Source organism: Pleurodeles waltl, chromosome 3_1 (assembly GCF_031143425.1).
Source record: "Pleurodeles waltl isolate 20211129_DDA chromosome 3_1, aPleWal1.hap1.20221129, whole genome shotgun sequence".
NCBI classification, from domain to species: Eukaryota; Metazoa; Chordata; class Amphibia; order Caudata; family Salamandridae; genus Pleurodeles; species Pleurodeles waltl.
The window spans coordinates 1,741,545,622-1,741,566,388 of NC_090440.1; the positions used below are offsets into that span (position 1 = coordinate 1,741,545,622).

Here is a 20,767-nt window from a genome sequence, read left to right on the forward strand (position 1 = left end):
CCCACTTTTTTCCCTAATCCATCCACACCAGCAGAAAGAGTGTTGCTTTCTTTAGATCTTAAGAGTATTGATGCTTTATCTAGACAAGACCAGAACTATAAGACAATTGGACGACTGTCTCTTTATTAACTGTTGTCCTAAGGGTACAGGTCACCCTGCATCCAAGCAGACCATTTCCAGATGGATTTTCTCTTGTATTCTGTTAACCTGTCAGCCAACAAGCAGTTATCTGTAAGGCCCAAAGCCCACTCTAAACGGGCTAAGCGGCTACAACAGCCATATTAAAGAATGTTCCCATCTCTGAAATATGCAGAGTTGCAACTTGGAGATTGGGGCATACGTTCACAAGACATTACTGTCTAGATTCAGATACTAAGACGGATACTCAAGCAGGGCAGACCTCCTTACGAAATCTTTTTCGTTAATAAAAATATACGTTGGCATTCGCTCTAGATTTGTCTGTAGGAGTGTGGGATGGGCTTGCCATTCTATTCAGTGTTTATGACTATTAATGACGATCCCCTGGAAGAGAAAGATAAGTTACTTACCTGTAATCCTAGTTCTCTTTCAGGGGAATCCTCATCAAAATGATAAGCAACCCACCCTCCTCCCCGGATGAATGTTCCATGCAGCACTGTATATCAACCTGTAGTTTGATTCTTCAAGTCACCGTAAAAAAGTACTGACCTAACTGTCACCCAACAGTCATCTCTAAGGCATCATGAGGCACGATGCCAGTTTGCTCCCTTGCTATACTTTAATTCCAACCTATTGGCTAACAATGCCTTTTGATTCCTTTGCTGTTTTTTCTCTTATAGGTTACATAAATGTGTATATAGGTATTCTTTACATATATATGTGCGTGTGTGTACACATACACACACACCTATATTTAGATATACACACATACATACATACTCCGGGGTCCTCGGCAGGTGGGCGGGAATATTCACTGCTTATGACTTTGATGAGGATTCCCCTGGAAGAGAACTAGGATTGCAGGTAAGTAACTTACCCTTCTGTGTGCTAACATCATTTCCTTTCGCCCGCCACCAGACTCCAATCCGGAGCTACATCTTGTCTCTTTGAGACATTCTACATCAAACTTTTTCTGTGTGCAAGGGAAATGTTTCCTCCCAAAAAAACGTTTTAAGCCCTGTAAGGGCTACTTCAAGCAAATGTCTATAATAGATCTTAATTAGTTTTGCCTTTGGTGCCTCAAATCAGGTCAAGACTCTAAGGCCTGCACTGACTGCATGTCAATTAACCCGAAGCCCATATAAGACCGTGAGGTGAAAGTCTATGTGGCAAAGGACCGTAAGAGTCTGTGGTGAGACTCGTCCAATTCGAAGGGTCGTCCCATTCCCAGTCCAGAAGTCAATCCAGAGTTTGGTTGTCATGGTTCCCCAAGTCTTTCGGGTAAGTTGAAGAAAAAAACATAAAATTTCAAAGCGAGACTCTGCCTCTTCCTGCCACTCACATACTCCTCAAAAGACACAAGCGCATCACTGTGCCCGTAGATCTCGCTCTCAAAGTTAATTGATGTCAGAACCCATCCCACAACGTGTCCTGGCACAACTTGAATTTCCAGTGCCACCTGCAAGACATAGGCAGATCAAAGAGTTACACAAGGCAATGCTCTCACTTTTCGTATCTTTATTAACTCCCTCTGTCGAGCCTAAGGATCACAAGGAGATAAGAGGCCCTCCATCTTCAATTGTCCTGGCACTTTGCCCTCTACACCTGCTGGACCCAGTCAATCCACCACTGGATCTCCTTAGTTCCTGTACTGACTCTGCCTCTGGCGCCATTTTCTGCACCGATTCCCCACTGTGCAGTCTGATTCTGACCCTAACCAATATCACCCTTTTCTGTTTTTTTTTGTTTTTTCTAATTTGTTAAGCGTCTACTCACCCAATAGGGTCTCAAGGCGCTGGGGTGGGTGTATGGGGGTGCTACTGCTCAAATAGCCAGGTCTTGAGACGTTTCCTGAAGATCAGGAGGTCCTGGGTCAGATGTAGGTTGACGTTCCAGGTTCCAGGTTTTGGCAGTGAGGTGGGAGAAGGATCTGATGCAGGGGACGGTGGCGAGGGCGAGGTTGGCGGAGCGGAGCTTTTGGGTGGGGACGTGGAAGTTGAGCCATTCATTGAGGTAGGCAGGGCAGCGTCGTAGAGAGCCTTGTGAGCGTGGATCAGGAGTATGATCTTATCCTCTTGTTGACGGAGAGCCAGTGAAAGTCTCTGAGGTGGGCTGAGATGTTTTCGTGTCGAGGAAGGTTAAGGATGAGGCGTGCTGAGGCGTTCTGAATGCGCTGAAGTTTCCTCTGGGGCTTGGCTGTTGTGGATGACCGTTCTTCTGGTTTCAATGGGGATCCATCTGAAGGTCTTGCGAAGCATGGGGAGGGTGTTGAAACATGAGGATGAGATGGTGTTGACTTGCTGGGTCATGGTGAGCGATGAGTCCAGTATAAAGCCAAGGTTGCGTGCGTGGGTGGTGGGAGTTGGAGCGGCTCCTAGTGTGGCAGGCCACCAGGAGTCGTCCCATGCTGTTCTGTTGGAGCCGAGGATGACGAGCTCACTCTTATCCGAGTTCAGTTTGAGGCGGCTTACCTCTATCCAGTTGGCGATGGCGTGAAGTCCGTTGCGGAGATTGGTCTTGGCAGTGGCGGGGTCCTTCGTGAGTGAGAGGATCAGTTGTGTGTCGTCCCCGTAGGAGACGATGTTAAGGTCGTGGGATCGGACGATGTTGGAGAGCGGCGCCATGTAGACGTTGAAAAGGGTGGGGCTGAGAGAGGATCTTGGTGGCTTTCGACAGAAACTGAGGGAGGCGGACTCTGAGTTCTGCCGGAGAGGAAGGATGGGATCCAGTCCAGGGCCTTGTGGAGGCGTGTGCGAAGTGTGTGGTGACAGACGGTATTGAAGGCTGCCGAGAGGTCAAGGAGGATGAGGGCCATGGTTTCACCTTTGTCGAGCATGATCCTGATGTCGTCGGTAGCGGCATGAGAGCGGTCTCCGTGCTGTGGTTCTTGCGGAAGCCCGATTGGGAGATGTCGAGCAGGCTGTTGTCTTCCAGGAAGCGTGATAGTTGGCTGTTGACTATCTTCTTGATGACCTTCGCAGGGGAGGAGGGAGATGGGCAGGTAATTCTTGAGGTCTTCAGCGTCTGCCTTGGGTTTTCTGAGCAGGGCATTGACTTCGGCGTGTTTCCAGCTCTCTGGGAAGGTGGCGGTCTCGAAGGAGCTGTTGATGATGGTACGGAGTTGGGGGGGCGATGATTTGGCTGGTCTGATTGAAGACATTGTGAGGGCAGGGGTCGCAGGTGATCCGGAGTGGATGGTGCACATGGTCTTGATGGTGTCCTCGTCGTTGGTGTGGGTCCAGGCACTCAGGAGGTTGGTGTGGTTGGGTGCATTGGGGTTGGTGTTGGCAGCGGTGGTCGTGGGGATCGGGGAGGCAAAACTGCTGTGGGAGTCCGTGATCTTGCGGTGAAAAAAGGTGGCGAGGGAGTCGCAGAGGTCTTGCGAGCCCGGGGGGTTGGCGGAGCAGGACTTGGGGTTGGTGAGTTCTTTGATGATGCTGAAGAGCTCCTTGCTGTTGTGTGCGTTGTTGTCGATTCGTTCTTTGTAGAATGATCTTTTGGTGGTCCGGATGAGCTGGTGATGCTTGCAGATTGCAGTCTTGAGGGCGGCGTGGTTGCTCTCTGTTTGGAGGCCTGAAGGTCGGCGGTGAACCAGAGTAGTTTCTTGCTGGTACGGGTGTTGGTTGATTTCCTAAGTGGAGCGAGGGTGTTGGCGCAGTCGTCTAGCCATTGTTTGAGGTTGAGGGTGGCGGTGTTGGGGTCGCTGGTGTTGGGTGGCGGGGCTTGGGAGAGGGTAGAGATCAGTTGGTCCTTTGGGATCTTGTTCCAGCTGCGGCGAGGGGTCGGTTGCTAGTGGTGGTGAGTGGGGTGTTTCTGGTGGGGGAGAAGTGGACACAGCGGTGGTCGGTCCAGTGGAGTTCAGTGGTATGGGTGAAGGTGATGTGGCTGCTGGTGGAGAAGATGGGGTTGAGTGTGTGGCCGGCTGAGTGGGTGGGCGTTGTGACGAGTTGTTTGAGACCGAGGTTGGCGAGGTTATCGATCAAGGCTGAGGAGTTGCTGTCGTTGGTGTTTTCTAGGTGAAAATTCAGGTTGCCGAGGAGCATGTAGCCCGTAGATGCGAGGGCGTGGGTGCTGATGAAGTCGGTGATGGCGTCACAGAACTGAGGTTGGGGCCTGGAGGTCTGTAGACAAGGGTTCCTCTAAGGGTGGTGTTGGCGTTGACGTGAATCTGGAAGTGCAGGTGTTCGGCGGCATCAGTGGTGTCGAGGGTGTTGGTTGAGATCCTGATGGTGCTCCTGTGAACTATGGCAATTCCTCCTCCCGGTTTGTTGGTGCGGTCTCTGCGGGTAGTCTTATAGCCTTCTGGGGTGGCTATGGCGATGTCGGGTTCCAAGGAGGGGGTCATCCATGTTTCGGTTAGGAAGGCGATGTCTGGGGAGGTTGAGGTGAGAAGGTCCCAAAGTTCGATGCCGTGCTTGTGGACGGAGTGGGTGTTGAGGAGGATGCAGCTGAAGTGGCTGTTGTGGATGGAGCTGTTGCGGTGCTTGGTGGCTTGAGTAGAGGTGAAGTTGCAAATCCGGCAGGAGAAGGGTCCATGGTTGTGCTTCGGGGTGGCTAGGACGTAGGCGGTGGAGCGACCAGGGTTAAGGGCGAGGAGTTTGTGGGCTGTGTAGCAGCGTCTAGCGATGCAGGGGTGCGAGGAGCACGGGGACTGGCGCTTGGCGCGGTCCAGGCGCGGACGGGCGCAGATGGGCTTGCCTTTGGCGCACCCGCTGCGCGTGGCCGCCATTAAGAAGGGGATGGAGGGCAGCTGGGAGGTGAGGGTGAATGGGGACGCGAGGGGGGTGGGGACGCAGCGGTGTGAGATGGACGGCTCAGATGAGACGAAAAGGGGCAGGGGGGAGCGCAAGCAGACAAAAATGGAAAAATACAAGAACACACATTACATGCTGACCAGTGATGAGACGCAGGCGTGTGCCTGCGGGTAGTGGAGGGCCTCGAACTTACGGCAGTAGCGAGGGCGGGGTGGGAGGCACGGGCACAAGCTGGAGGAGCTGCGCGGCGTGAGGGGCGATCCCAGACCTTAAAAGCAGGTCTGGGGTCACTCTTTGCACCGCACAGCGGCTGCCATTAAGAAGGGGAGGTGGGAGGGAGAAGCAATTGGAAAGGCGGGAGGTGAGGGCAAATGGGGGCGCGAAGGGGGCGGGGCCGCAGGGACACAGCAGCGGAAAAACGGACGGCTCAGAGGAGCCAAAAACGGGCGGGAGGTGGGAGCGCAAGCAGACAAAAATGGAACAAGCTCAGAAATGTAAAAAAAACAAGAATACGAGCGGTAACAAGAAATGTCAATAAAACAGAGAGAATACGAACGGTAATAAAAGCGCACAAAATGGCAATGAAACAGAAAGAATACAAACTGTTACAAGAACACACTCACATTATATACAGACCCCACTAGACACCAGGGATGAGGCGCAGACGGGTGCCTGCTGGTGGTGGAGGGCCTCGGACTTATGGCAGCAGTGAGGGTGGGGTGGGAGGCGCGGGCACAAGCTAGAGGAGCTGCACAGCGTGAGGGGCGTCCAAGACCTTAAAAGCAAGTCAGGGGTCACTTTTTGCACCGCACAGCGGCCGCCATTAAGAAGGGAAGGTGGGAGGGAGGAGCAGCTGGGAGGCGGGAGGTGAGGACGAATGGGGGCGCGAGTGGTGCAGGGACGCACCCTTGAATTCTGTCAAAGAGCAATCTCCCCCGCTTGACTTACTACCTCCACATGGTAGAACATATATGTTGCATTCCTTATTTGGTACGGATTTGGACAGCAATCATGGTAAGAGTAATAAGATAGGGCAACTGTACCATGAAAAAAATTGGTTTCTCACCTGCTTCTGAGGAAAGTACATCTTACACAAGGGTCATGCGTATGACAAGCAAAGTTCTTGACCTCCAGCTTCCCACCTTAGATTTCAACAATAAGTTCTTCACCAAAGTGCTGCAGCCAGGGCAACCATCTACTGAGCCCCGCCTACACTTCAGTTAGGCACTTACAGATACTCTGTTAGGAGCCTGGGCAAAAGCTTGCTCTGACCTCCCAATCAGTCATAATTGCGAGACGCCATGGCCCTGCCACGGGCAACCCTGCATTTTTGTAACAGCACCCCTCACCTGAAAGATGGTGATGCAATTGGGTCAGCGGCAGACCCCTCTCCCTATCCCACCAAGAGTTGACAGTGATGATGGATGTGGCACTTCTGGGTTGGAGCACCCACCTTGGAGAGGTGGTGATCAAAGATCTCCGTTGGAGGCCCAGCTGCATATCATCTTCCTGGAGCTATGGGCAATCCACTTGTCTTTGAAAGTCTTCTTTCTGTCAATCAGGGGGAAACTGGTACTGGTGCTTATGGACAACATCATCGCGATATGGTATTGCAACATGTAGGGTGGAGTGAGCCCCTAGACCTTGTGCCAGGAAGCCCTACACCACTGAAAATGGCTGGACCACCAAGGGATTTTCCTGATGGTGAACCACTTGGCAGAATCTTTGAATGCCAGGTCGGACGAGCCCAGTTATTCACGCTTAGCGGATCACGAGTGGCAGTTTGAACCAGAGGTGGTGCAAAGTCTCTACTGTGAATGCAGAGAACCTTGGCTTGATCTACTTGCCATCACCGAAAACGTGCAATGTCAGCAGTTCTGTGCACTGGAGTTCCAAGGTGTTTCTCGGTAGGAGAAGTGTTCTGTCTCGAGTGGAACTAAGGACTGCTAAATGCCTTCACACTGATGACCCTCCTGCCCCAAGCTCTGAAGAAGATCTGGACTGAGTGGGCTCAAGTCATCCTAGTGGCTCTAGATTGTGCACAAAGTGTATGGTATCCAGAACTCCTGGGCTTCAGGGTATTACCTTCGGTTGGGCTGCCCCTTCCGGGAGGACCTGCTGTTGCAGAAGCAGGACAAGGTTCTGCAACCAGGCCTTAGCAATCTCCACCTTCATACATGGAGACTGAGCATCAACAGCCAACCACCTTCGACCTTCCTTGTGCCAGGAGCCCTACGCCTCTGGAAATGACTGAACCACCAAGGGATTTTCCTGATGGTGAACCACTTGGCAGGATCCCTGGAGGTGGATGGTGTCTTCTTCGCAGTTAGGCACCCCTCCACAAAAACTGTATACGTCTGTCAGGATACATTTGTGGTATGGTGCAGCACATGCCAGGTTACCCCTCTACAGGACAAGTTATGTGACGTTCTCTTGTTTGTTTTGTCCCTTGTCCAGCAAGGCTTTGGTTGGGCACTGTTAAGGGTACCCTTTGCCTCTTTCGGTCTTTTTATGATTGCCAGACCAGCCCTTCTTTTTTAAATCACCTGTTGTGATGTGGTTTTTGAAAAATCTTGTTTACCCCTTCTCCTTTCATCTTGGCACAGTGGGACCTTAACTTGGTCCTCACATATTTGATGTGTACTTCTTTGAGCTATTTCACAACTGCCCTTTGCAGCTTATTACCCTCAAGTCAATCTCCTTGTCTGGTGAGTGAGTGAGCAACAAGCTCAGAAGGAGAGAAATCTATGGTTAGATACAGGCGGTGCCAGAAAGAGCATTACCGAAGGTAAGTAACTTGTTCTTTATTGCCTGGGCCTGAATCTCACTTACATTATGGGTGGAAGTTATGGCCACTAGAAAGACAGTCTTCCAGGGAATATATAGTAAAGTAGTCCTATGGACAGGTGTAAACAAGGGTGCACATTAATTTAGGAAGGACCACATTATACTCCAAAGGAGGGTGTATCTTTAAGGGAGAATTAGCCTTCTTAGTTCTTTCTATGAAGTGTTTCACAGTTGAGATGTTGGAAGAAAATAGTTTGTGAATAACCTTTTCTGTAAGCGGCAATGACTGCTAAAAGTGTCTTTATTGATTAAACTTGCAGCCCAACCTTCACTAACACAAGACGGCATGGGAGTGCTGCTTCCTCTTGACATTTTGAAGTACCAGTGTTTACTGGACACACCAGATATAGGACCGCTTTTATTTGAAACAATAAGATATTCTGGCGGGTGAATTCCTCACTACTTTTAAAATGGTCATGCAATCTTGCAGAAGATTTAATTGTCCATATTACAAGATCTCATGAGCCAAGCTGCCAACTTTAACTATGAAAGGTTTGGGTGCAGGATCTGGTATTTGAACCTAGATAGGAGTTCCGGTCTGCACGGTAGTCTCTTGTGTGGTTGTTCCCATAGGTGTAGGAGATCTGTGTATCACCATATCCACGGCCACTCTAGGGCAGTAAAGTTCATTCTTATTTTGTCTCTTATTAGCTTGATTATAGGGGGAGTCAATGAGATCTAATGAAATGCATACACAAACATGTTTGACCCACTAATTAACAGAGCATTCCCCAGCGGGCCTGGTTAGTAATACCTGGATGCTTAACTTGGGCATTTTTTGTTTTGTGTATTTGAGAACATGTCTACTTATGGAAACCCCCATTCACAAAAGGTGTTGTGTAGTACTTTGTTGTTCCCTTGAATTGTTCAGCTAATAGAATCTGCTTCTTTATTATGGACACCAGAGAGACAGGTTGCTGTAGTGTGCATATTCCTCCGGAGCAACCATTTCCAAATGTCCAGGCTTCTAGAGACTGACCTGTAGATTGTGAGCATCCCTGCTTGTTGCTGTAATGCATTATGTTTCCCTGTTGAGTTGGGAATCTCCCATGTATGGTGTGCAGTTGACACATGCCATGCGTGCTCCATTTGAAGTATCTTCTATCATGGTTTTCATATTTTGACCCCATCCTCACGCTAATCGTGCGTGTGCACAAATGCCTAGGCCTGCCCTTCATTTATGAATGGCCTGAGCCTATTATGGACAAAAAGTGACCCTCTGCAGTGACAAGAGGACTACGGTCCCTGTCATGGGTTCATGCCTGTAGCACATTGGTGGCAGCATTCAGTATTTTATAGTTCTTAAAACTGGCCAGCTCAATACTTGCACAGTTTTAAGGACAGCTAGCGAACAGATGGTGTACCAAATGAGGCTTGGATTCATGGAGTATTGTGTGGTTGGAATAAGTGGATGAGAGGGATGGAGAAATTTCTTACCCTGAGCCAGTTGATAGAGAGTAACTCAATGAAGAGACCTCTACTCCACTTAGACAGTACCTGCAAATCTGGCAGAAAAGGATTCATAGACTTGTGATTGCCAAAGGGCTAGAGAACTATGGATCTAAGCCAAATAAGGAGACAGACTCTCAACAGACTGGTTCCAGACCAGAGGGCAAGGGCCAGAGCAGATATGTGAGGTCCTAGTCAGAAACAAAGGAAGTAAAGGGGGGACAGAAAGCTTCTTCCAAGCCCAGTATGGTAACTTGTTTTAAGTGTCACAGGAAGGGTCAATGTAAGAGAGACTGTCAGGTAAAAGCCCCTGTATCAGCTTTGCCCATCATAGCTAGCCTACTAACCATGGGGTGAAGGGATTCAAAAGGGCTATGTTGCGCTTTCTCTAGTTGCTATGGACATCTAGGAGTGAAGCCTATATGCTCTGTTGCACATTCACCTGAAGACAGTGGGGTTTCTGCCAAAGGTTAGCATCAGTGGGGTGAAAGTTCTTGTCCTAAGGGATACTTGAGCTGTTAGAACTATGGTTAAGAAGTATCTCAGACGTGAGGAGATTTTTCCTGGTGGCCATGACACATGCTTAATAACCGTGCTTAGATTAAGAATGCATATGGAGTAGCCACTTGTCTGATTTGAGTTAGAAATCAATGGCAAGTCAGCCATTGTTGATGTAGGGGTTAGAGAGAAGCAAGGAGACGAATGGCTCTTTGGCACTGATTTGATTGCCCCTGGTTTAGTAACAGGATCAGAAGCCTACATGGCTTGGACTAAATCAGCTGTGTTGCCCAGAGCACAGCCTGTGTTAGTCTCAGGGAGAGACTGGGATGGTTACCAATTTGCAGAGACCAGGACAAGATTGTCAGCAGATCATGACAGACTCTCAGAAGGCAGTGGCATCGACTGACCCTGCTCCAGTCAGAGAAGACTGAGATACCTAAAGTGAACCAGGTGTCTAAGTCTGGGTCAATGCCAGAGTTTCAGGGGTTCTCTCTCAGGGGATCTCCATTGATAGTCATAAGATTTTAATAGTCCTGCCCGCGTGCGGGTATCCCGGAGCACTTCTTATAATATATCTTCTTAAGTGTAGATGTTCGCCTTTCTTCAGGAAGGCCGGACGAAACACTCAAGACATGAATATTATGCAGCCATCAAGCAGGCAGTAATGGCCAATTGCTGGTCTGGTATGGGTATGGTATGCTTAAAAAAGGGTAATGAATGTAAATATACATCTTAATTTAAGTCAAATTAATAGGAAAAAGTTATTTGACTACTTAAATCTCTTTCACAAGCCCTCTTTAAAAAGGCAAAAGATGAAGGAAAAGACAGTGCAGCCCCATAGCCTGCCCTTATGTAAATGTGAAGACAGTTTTTCTTATAGGGGATTTCCATTTATAGTCGTAAGCACTGAATAGACCTGCCCACGTGCTGGGACCCAGGAGCACTTTTTCACAATACATCTTGTTAAGAACAGATGTTCTCCTCTCTTTGGGAAGGTCTGCAGACTCACTCAAGAAAGAAACATAATATGCATTATTGTAGGAAGAGGCTACAATGGCTCAGTTGTTCATCTTGAACTTAAAAAAGGGGGTGCGCGATTATATACGTATATAGTTTCATGATGATTTTTGGGAAAACAGCATAATGTCTTCTACAAACCCTTTTTGGTAGAGCAGAGAAATGGAGCAAGGCAGGGCCTTGTAGCCCCATAGTCTGCCATTATATGAATCAAAATAGAGGCTGCTCCTTTACGAACCCAGAGACCACCAGTATCCCATCATGCTGAGCTGATGACAGTTGCTTCAGTTCTTTTCTCCAGCACCTGCTGACAGGACCCTGGAGCATTGACCTCGGACAAATTTTGGCTTTTTTTCTTCAAAATTATCTTCTGAATTTTTGTAACAACTACTTTATACTACGTCTTTGGTCTTTAACAAGCTTTTTCTGTCTTTTTTCTGACAGAACTTAGAGATGCTTTCACTGAAAAATGCCCTCTCTTTTTGATAAACGTCCATCCTGTGAGAGGAAGAAGGCCAAGACAGACACTCAGAAGGTGTGTATTCTCTGTCTTCCTGAAACACACATTCCTGCTTTGTGTCAACACTGCAGGACCTTCTCCAGGTGCACCCTCAAGGACAAATAAAATATTTGCCTTCATGGAACAGAGGAAAGAAGAAGACTTCAGGCGCAATTTGAAAGAGGGACCTCAGAGCGAGGAGAGGCTCACACCTCTACCAGGGCTCTTTCATCTGTCTCTGGTGAGCGTCCCAGACAGAAAACTGAAAAATGACGGAGGTCCCCATCGACGTCGCAGAGAGGTACGGCCCCTACATGTTCACCCTCTAGCCATGGCTCGCCGTCGAGGAAACTCCGTCAAGACATGGGGGTGTTGACGTCGAGAGCATATAGATCTCTCTTGCTGTCAAGGAGTCAGACACCACCACAACGTTCACTGTTGAGGTCACCATCAAGGCCCTTAGGGGTTCGACATCAAGATCTATCACGTCTACAAGTTGCTCGACATTAAGACGTCGAGGAGCTTCACAACCTCCTCAAGACTTCAGGAGGCAAGAAGAAAGAGAAAGTGTATATATACTTTACCGGATTCTGAGTATTCTAGAACATTCTTCCCTATGAGAGTTTCACCTGGCTTTCGATTGCCAGCACCATCTCCTCAACTTACTCCGCCTCCTCCACCATCTCATCTCTGCCATCTCCTCTTCCTCCAGCTACAGTACCACCAAGGTCTACTACGCGTTCTCGATCACGCCATCACCATAGCCTGAGACGCTCATCTCCTTTGACTAGGCACTCACATCAAAATCACCCTTCCACGAGATCTTGTTCAGGGCATACCCTTGACACCTTACACTCCTCTGCCAGACGTTATCCCCAACATTGTTAGGCTCCCCACCACAACCTATATAACACCGGTGGATGACATCACCACTTTTCAAGAAGTCTTGGTGAGGGGAGCTGCAGAGTGTAATATACCAATATTGACTCTGACACTGTTGACTTCAGTGATATTTGAGACCCTACAACACAGGTCCGCATTGAGGCCATTATTGTCATTAGTGCCAGGTTTGTTAGAACCTGTTATGGACTTGTTTTTAAAACCATCCTCTGTTAAAGACAGCTCCCTCCAGACTCCAGAAGACGTACCGCCCTTCAGAACAGAATCCAGCTTTCTTTCATACAGATCCATAACCGCACTCCGTCATTGTAGTGGCAGCCAAAAAAATCATGCTACTACTCCTATTTCTACAGTTCCTCCTGACAAAGAAAGCCGGATGGTTGACTCAGTCATCCGAAAAGTCTGCAGCACAGCAGCAACCACAATGAAGGCGGCAAGTGCTATTGCCCTGTTAGGCAGATATGACAGGGCTTTATGCAACTCCATGCAACAATTTATAGACCATCTCCCACGCAAAAAAAGAGAAGATTTCCAGGAAACCCTCAGTGAGGGTTTGTTCGTCTCAAACCAAATTACTAGTGCTGCGGCTGATTCCTCACTCATTGCGAATACTGCCATGGAATCGCTCTCCAAAGGCATTCTTGGTTTCTTCTTACATCACACAAGCGGGAGGCTCAACAGAGAATTTTGAACCTACCATTCTCTGGCACAATGCTGTTCCGAAGGCATACCGATGACGAGGATGAAGATGGGGACTTCATAAGCTCTTGGCCTGGAAAGATCTGGAGAACAACGTAAATCTTTCTGTCCCTATCAAAGAAGGTACTTTACCCAGAGGGGTTCAAACCCCCCAGTGGGGACACCGGCAAAGCGGCGCCCAACAACAGCAGTAGAGCCCATCCCAGTAGTACCAGAGAAAACAGACCAGGGGCAGATCCACCCACCAGACCACTCTAGGTGGAAAGCAACCATCTGCATCCAAACCCTGAGTCGTTACTTCCCCCTCTTCTGTTACCCACGCTGGTGGGGGGAAGCATATCATCTCATTTGGCAAAGTGGCAAAAAAATAACAAAAGACGCCTGGGTTCTGAACATTGTACAAAATAGACATTGTCTCAGGTTCACCAGTCCTCCATCGGCCATCTCTCTGAAGGCATCCAGTTTTCAACTCCCGCTCTTACGGTAAGAAGTCAACATCCTCTTACAGAAATAAGCTGTGGAACCTGTTCCTCTCCACCAACGAGGAACGGAATTTATGCCAGGTACTTTCTGGTGAAAAAGTAAGACAAAAAAGTATTCAGACCCATTCTTGACTTCAAATCAGCCAACAAATGGATTAGGTGAGAAAAGTTCCAGATGCTGTCATTATACCATATTTATCACCAATTACACCAGGGGAATTGGCTCTGTTCCATCGTCCTCAAGACTCATACTTTCACATTCCAATTGCCAGAAAGCACCACAAGTTCTTGAGGTTTATAGTAGGACAAGACCACTACCAGTACAAAGTGCTTCCATTTGGTCTGAAGTCAGCACCCAGAACGTTCTCAAAGTGCATGACAGTGGTGGCTGCCCATCTGAGGAAACACAAAATATTTGTCTACTCTTATCTAAACAACTGGCTGATCAAGGTGTTCTCGTCTCAAGAAGCTCAGCTTCACTACAACTGGGCTTGGAGTCTCCTCCAACGATTAAGCCTCCAGGTCAACCTCGGCAAGTCAACTTCTGTCCTGGTTCAGTCCTTACACTACCTGGGAGCTTCCATCTATACAATACAGGAAAGAGTTATCCTTCGGGGGCGAGATGTTTATCAATCCTTCGGAAGTGTCACTCTCTCATGACAGCTTGCCATCCAACAATGAGAACAATATCCTCGCTCCTCAGCTCATTGTCATCCTGCTTCTTCCTCACACCGAATTCTCGCCTCCACATGCAACCCCTGCAGGAAAGTCTCAAGGACCAGTGGGATTGATCACGGGCAATAGGGAGGACAGGATAGTCCTGTCTCAGCGTGCAAAGCTCTCCTTAAAACTGGTTTGAGGGATGGCTTCCCTTCAGGTGTTTCCTCCTCAGACGATAGTAACGGACGCCTCACTACTAGACTGGGGGCTCACGTGGGCCATCTTCAGATCCAGGGCAAATGGTTAAAGAGAGAGTCAACGTACCACATCAATCTCTTGGCGTTATATGCAGTCCATCTAGCACTAAAAGCGTTTGAACTGTCATTCACATCCAACTCCCTGCTTGTCCAGACAGACAATACAACCACCAAGTACTACCTCAACAAGCAGGGAGGGACGAGGTCCAGGCCTGTATCACACAAAGCCCAATAAATCTGGAAATGGCTCCCTATCAAAACAATCTAAATGGTTATACTACAGTGTAATTCTCTGTAATTTTGTCATACTTTGCAGCCTTGAAAAACTAATGCAGGTGATCAAACACGTGTTGGCTGTAACTGTGGATATTTCTACATTTTGTCGCTTGCAGAAGAACTGATTTTAAACTTCAATATAAGGCTTCAAACTTACGAGCTCTTTATGGGCTTTTTGTGGATGAAAATTAATTGTGGACTTCTCTTAGTGTGCTGCGGTATCTTCTTTCATTCATGCAAATGCAATGTGAACCTCGTGGCCACAATACTATGCCTGGTGGTATTGGGGCATAAGTTACCATTCAGCACCAGATTTGACTTCACCTATTTTTGTTTATTTACTATCCGACACCAGGAGGGTGTGTGCTCTCTGATACCACCACTACCCTTTGTTATTTTCCCCTCTTGAAGATGTAGGATTTCAAGTAATTGTAACCCTCATTCATCATCTTGTGCCTGGGCATTACATTGAAAACAGTCTGTCAGATTACCCTTATAGTACAGGAACATAGTGATTTAGATCTTTTGTCTAACTGAGACCTAGTAATTAACTGACTTTAGTGAACACATGAGGAGCCTGATTCTGTAAAGGGACAAAGTAAAAAAAAAAGAAAGTCTATTGAGACTACTTCCTGGCTAACCTGATTTCCTCATCTTTATGTTTTGAAAAGAATAATTAAAAGGGTGTGTGAGAGAATGTTTTGTTTTGAGCTTAGATTTCAGTAGTTATGGATGCACCCTTAAGCATTATTATATTGTACAGACGTGTTCTTCCTTTTAAAAGTGTCTTGTGACTACACACATTCAAATAAACTGTGTTTAGGAATTTAGTAAAATGTTAACTGCGGAGGGCAAGGATTAGAAATATGTAGCTAATTCGGAAGTAAAGAAGATGATATCTGTGATTTATGTTCCTTGGTTATTCTGCAGTAGCAAACAGCCACCTCTGTAGTATGGTATTTTCCCGTGTTTCAATGGTAGTATATTAAATGCCTACACATACTGTCATCTGAAACATATTCCCAATCAGAGCATTGTTTGTACTGTAAAAAAAAAAGTCAATTAAGACTGCTTTCACCTGCCTTTTTTGTTTTGACACCTTTCTACTCCTTTCAGTTTGCAGACTGGTGTATGGATTATGGTGCGCATGGCTGCAGAACACCGGACACTCCATTCTCGCTGTTCGAAGGTAACCTATCTACTCCCAAATGGTCCAACCATTCTAGCAGGTCCTGGTTTGTGCTTCCCTGCCAAGATGTACGTTAGATGAGAACTCTCAGCAACAGGGGTAATTTGGAGTACTAGAGCAGGATTTCGATCTGGATTCTAACATTGTTGGAAATGATTAATGTGTTATTTAAAGGTGCTTTAAACAGGTGGCTCCAGGAGGAAATTAGGGGGCAGTTGTGAAATGGGTGCAAATATAAGTCCTACACAGGTGAATTCAATTTTCAGAGTTCACACTAAATTCTGGGACAATAGAGGTGTTGATTGGGCTGTCTCATTAGATTAATAGTAATCTTCTAACTTGATTCATGATGGTGGTGCCGAGAGGAAGATGAGCGTCTAGAGGAATGTCCAGAACGTCTTACAGATCGCGTTGGAGTCCTCAAAACAGACTCTGAAGGAGGAGCCGGAAGAGGAGCCGTAGGTGTTACCGGTGTCTGCGGCAACGGCGATTGTCGAGGAGAGAGTTGTGGAGACGCTGGAAGCAGGATGAGTGAGGCCGAGGATTCTGACGTTGTATAAACCCTTCTAGGCCTTTTTGATTGTCGTCTCGACGTCGACACACTCCTCGACGTCGAAGTACGGTGATGGCGAGTGCCCCTCGACGTCGATTCTTCTCGCCGTTGAGAACCTCTCGACGACGACCCTCGACGTCGCTGTGGTGACGGTGAACGCCTTCGACGGCGAGCCCTCTCCCTCGACGTTGATCGTCCTCGCCGTATCGACGGCGAGCCGGACTCAGATATCGTCGACGTGGAACGTCCTCGCCGTGTTGACGGCGACCGAGATCTCGACGGCGAGTGTACACGCCGTCTCGACGGCGAAATAGCTGTCGACGGCGAACGATGTCTCTTACTCGCCGGTGAACCACTCCTCGACGGCGAGCATGTTGGCGCCGTTCCCTGTCTCGACATCGACGCCCTCGACGTCGTCGGAGACCTGTGCCTTTTTTGAGCAGGTCTGGTCGGAGTTATAGAGGAAACAGGGTGAGCCCTGGTAGAAGACTGACCTTCTCCTCGCTCTGTGGTAGAATGACCACTTTTTCTCCTGTCCTCTTTCGCCTGGAGTCGGATTTTCTCCCTTTCACGAAGAGTCCTTCTGGAGAAAGTTTTACAGATGTCACACGACTCCGGTTTGTGGCTGGATGGAAGGCAAATTATACAGACCCAATGTAGATCTGTTTTAGCCTTTTTTCTGCCACAAGAAGGGCATTTGTCAAAAAGTGAAGGCATTTCTGAAATAGAAAAACCTCAAAATTCTGTCAGAATTTAACAGGAAAAAGTAGGAAATGATCACTCAATGTTAAAAACGTCGAGTGAAATTGAAATTCAAAAGATTTTTTATGAATTTCTGTCACAAAAAGATTTTGTCAGGTAGAGCTCAATGCTTCAGGGTCCTGTCAGAAAGGAGCCGGAAAAAAGAACTGAGGCAGCTGCCTTTTGCTGTGCATGATGGGAAACAGGAAGACTTTACTTTCTTAAAGGCACAGCTCTATTTTCATTCTGTATATTGGCAGCCTATGGGCTACACTGCCCTGCATTGTTTTATTCTCATGAGAGGTGTAAATAAAATATGAGAATGTATTTGTTAATATATTTATAGAATAAATAGATGTTTAAACGTGAATTTACACTACAGCTGTTTTTTCTTTTAACAATTTGGCCTGTGTAGCTGTTCACATAGGCTGCATATTGTTATTCTTAAGTGTTTTTTCACAGACCTTTTTTTTCAAGGGGCTGATAATTGCACTTAAGAATATACTTCACAACAGTGCTCCGGGGTCCCCGCAGGCGCGCAGAACTATTCAGTGCTTATGACTATAAATGGAAATCCCCTACGAGAGAAAGAAGCCTTGAACATCAGTTATGAAAAGCTCCATGAGGTTTCAGGGCAATATATTACTCTAATAACAAGTTAAGGAAAATGAGCACCTACCAAGCATGAACACCCATCAGGCATTCCAATTAGGTTTTACCAGATATATATAACTGAAAAAGCGTCACAACCCTGCTGAAGAAAGACCCTTCTGTGGAATTTTTCAAGACCAAGGATAGAGAGGAAACCAAGCTAATTCAGTGCTTCACCCTTACTGCCTCAAAAACGCCTTAAAGCAGAGTCAGCCTGTTCACCAAATAAATGGACAGCATCAAATGGCATGCCAGTCAATATAGATTGGCCTGGCTCTGAAAACCCTGAGGTACATAACCAGGCACATCGACATAGTGCAACCGAGGAAGCCATAGCTCGACCCACAGTCAGTGGTATCCTTGCCACAGCTAATTATTCATATAGCTGCCTGTCTGTCCTGAACCATCAGAGTAATAGTACTCTTGATGTCTTCCGTAAGCGAAGGTTAAAATGTTTGCTAATGAGTCCCATAAAGAATGAGAGAAAAGTACAAGAACACAAGATGTGTTCACAGAGCGTAGAGGTGAACTTGTGGAGGAAAAATACACCTGCCACAGACGTCTAATCTCCTGGACTCTCTATCAGATGGGACATGCGGGAAGGGCTCAATATCAGTTGGGACCAAAGCGAACTGTGTCACCAAACTTCGATGAGTAGAATGTCTTATTAGACAAGCCGGATCACCAGGGGCTGTGGGATATAGCCCGGTCGACTGGGGCCCCTGTATCAGGCTTAGCCCAAGCCCCTAACAAAACATCATGTAGGGATTTGCTGTAAGGCAGCACTGGTTCAACCCCTGTTTGGTTCTGATGGAGATCATCAATTAGGGGGATCTGAAGCTAATTCAACTGAAGGAAGAACCAGAGCCAACACTTTTGCAACCCTCTTTAGCATGTCTGCAAAGGAGAAGCTTGCCTCCGAGCAAAGTCCAGGTGAGAAAGTAGGCCTGAGGCTGGAGAAGAATCCTAGCACTAGCTGTACCGATGTCAGTTGACAAGCTTTCCTATCTAGGAGGTTCCAACTCTACAGCCTCTCCACCATTTCCTCAGTAGGACCAACATGAGGGGATGCTTTTTGAGGAAGATCAGGGAAAACTGGCATGGCTGGCACCGTTTCTGATGTCGACTGGCGTAGAGAAGGTGGTTCCTCGTAGCTTGGCATAGAGCAGGCAGGCTTAACTTAGAAGGCAATGTGTAAAGTATGTGTGCAATTACTTACAGTAACAGTAAAAACATCACAAAAGTACTCCATACCAATTTAGAAAAATAGATATTTATCTGAATAAAATAAGATAAAAATGACATAAATCCAATATGCACAAGTCAAGATACCACTTTTTAAAGGTTTAAATGAGTCTCAATCCTTAAGAATCATTTGCTATATCCTTGTAACACACAGTATCTGAGATGCATCGAAAATAACAATGCACGGGGGCCGCAGAGGAAGTGATGAGTTGAAAAATAAGGCGTGTCGTATTTTCCGGCGCGGCACACACAATGCGTCATTTCTTTCCATGCTGCAAGGTGATGCGTCAATTTCCAGGAGCGCAGCCTTGGTTCCTCACTGCGATGTGGGGATATTTTGATGCCCAGGGACGATGCGTTTAAAATCCTTGATGCGCTGGTAGTAAGGAGCAGGCACTGCATTTATCCGGTAGACGAATCAGCGAATAAGTTGTAAAAGATCACTGCCCCAAGCACAAACATAACACATCCCTCTCCTTAACAAAACAAAAGTAACACCACCACCCCATCTATAATACAAAAAGAATTACAATACAAAAAAAATACAATGTATGTATCGCAAAGAAAGTAGAGGGGAAGAAATTTGCACAGTAAGGATACTAACCCACAATGTAATCTTTCAGCCATCCAGGTAGTTCCCTTTTCCTTTTGTCACCATCCTGTCTGCTAGTGTTTTCCAACTAAACTTCTGACTGCTTTACATCGGCACCAGTTTGATTACCAACATCCTCTGTGCAATCCTCACAAGTCCCACTTGATTCTGCCTGAATATCCCCATCAGGACATACATCTGACAGGCTGTCTAATCCCATCTACATCCATGTCTTCCAACCAGTGGAAGTTCCCACTGCCTTTCACTTCCTCATCACAATCCTTCCACATTTCTCTCGATCACAAAACCACTCTCTTAAGGTTCCATACTTTACCAGTTTTCACTCTGACAGCGTTCCATAGAATTTCCACTACTACTTCTTCTGGCCCACCAAATTCTTTTCCCCTTTCAGGTACTTTCTTTGATGTTTTTACCCGCACCCAATCACCAATACTTACATGAACAGGTTTCACTCCATGAGCACCATCATAATAAGATTTACACTTTTCATATGTTTCTTTCAATTGCTTCACCACCAATTCTGGCGACCATTGTTTAAACTTCACTATCACACAACCAAGCAGGATAGAACTTATTTATTGGAGTCCTACCCCTCATTATTACAACCAGAGATAGACCAGTAGAGCCATTTATTGTCACTCTGTGCACCCACACTATCACTTGCACTTCAGTCTTACAATTACGCTGTTTCCTAACTGCACTTTAAAATACACCTTTAATTACGCGTCTGAATCTTTCCACATACCATTTCCACTGTGACTGTACAGAGAAGTGGTCCTACTCTCTCAAAATATGCTTTTGTTGCTTTAGAAACAAATTGAACACGATTATCATTAATAGTACTGCAGGAATTCCTTTGTCAAAAATGTTCAATCCAAAAACTCCAGAATTATTGCAGAGCGTCAGCCCTCTCTCTATTATTTCCACCACAGGCCATGAAGAAGGATTTACCAAAACAATCATGTACCCCTGCGTCTCTCTCTGACAGGACCCATTAAGTCAACTGCTACACACTCCCATGGTTGTTTTGGAATCAAACATTCACTGATTGGTGGCCTTATAGTGTGTTAAGACTTGTCTGCAGAAGAACAATTCTCACGTCCTAACAAATCTTTCAACAGCCTTATCGATACCAGGCCACAAAAACATATCCTTAACAATTGATTTGACCCTTACTATACCAAGATGACCATCATGGCACAAACACATGATTATTTCAGCCACCCAATTTGCAGCATAATCTTACTACCTCCCAAAATCACTGCTTTTTCCACAGATAGTTCTGATCTAATCTCC

General features: G+C 46.8%; 1 protein-coding gene across 2 annotated transcripts in view; it reads left to right on the top strand.

Annotated features, from left to right (window-relative positions):
- LANCL1 (LanC like glutathione S-transferase 1) overlaps positions 1-20,767 on the top strand; it is a 378,881-nt gene that overhangs the window by 304,499 nt on the left and 53,615 nt on the right. For both annotated transcript variants that reach the window (XM_069225656.1, XM_069225657.1), the window contains exon 9: positions 15,596-15,668. In XM_069225656.1, coding sequence (XP_069081757.1) covers positions 15,596-15,668 — 73 coding nt within the window. The remainder of the gene's footprint in view (positions 1-15,595; positions 15,669-20,767) is intronic.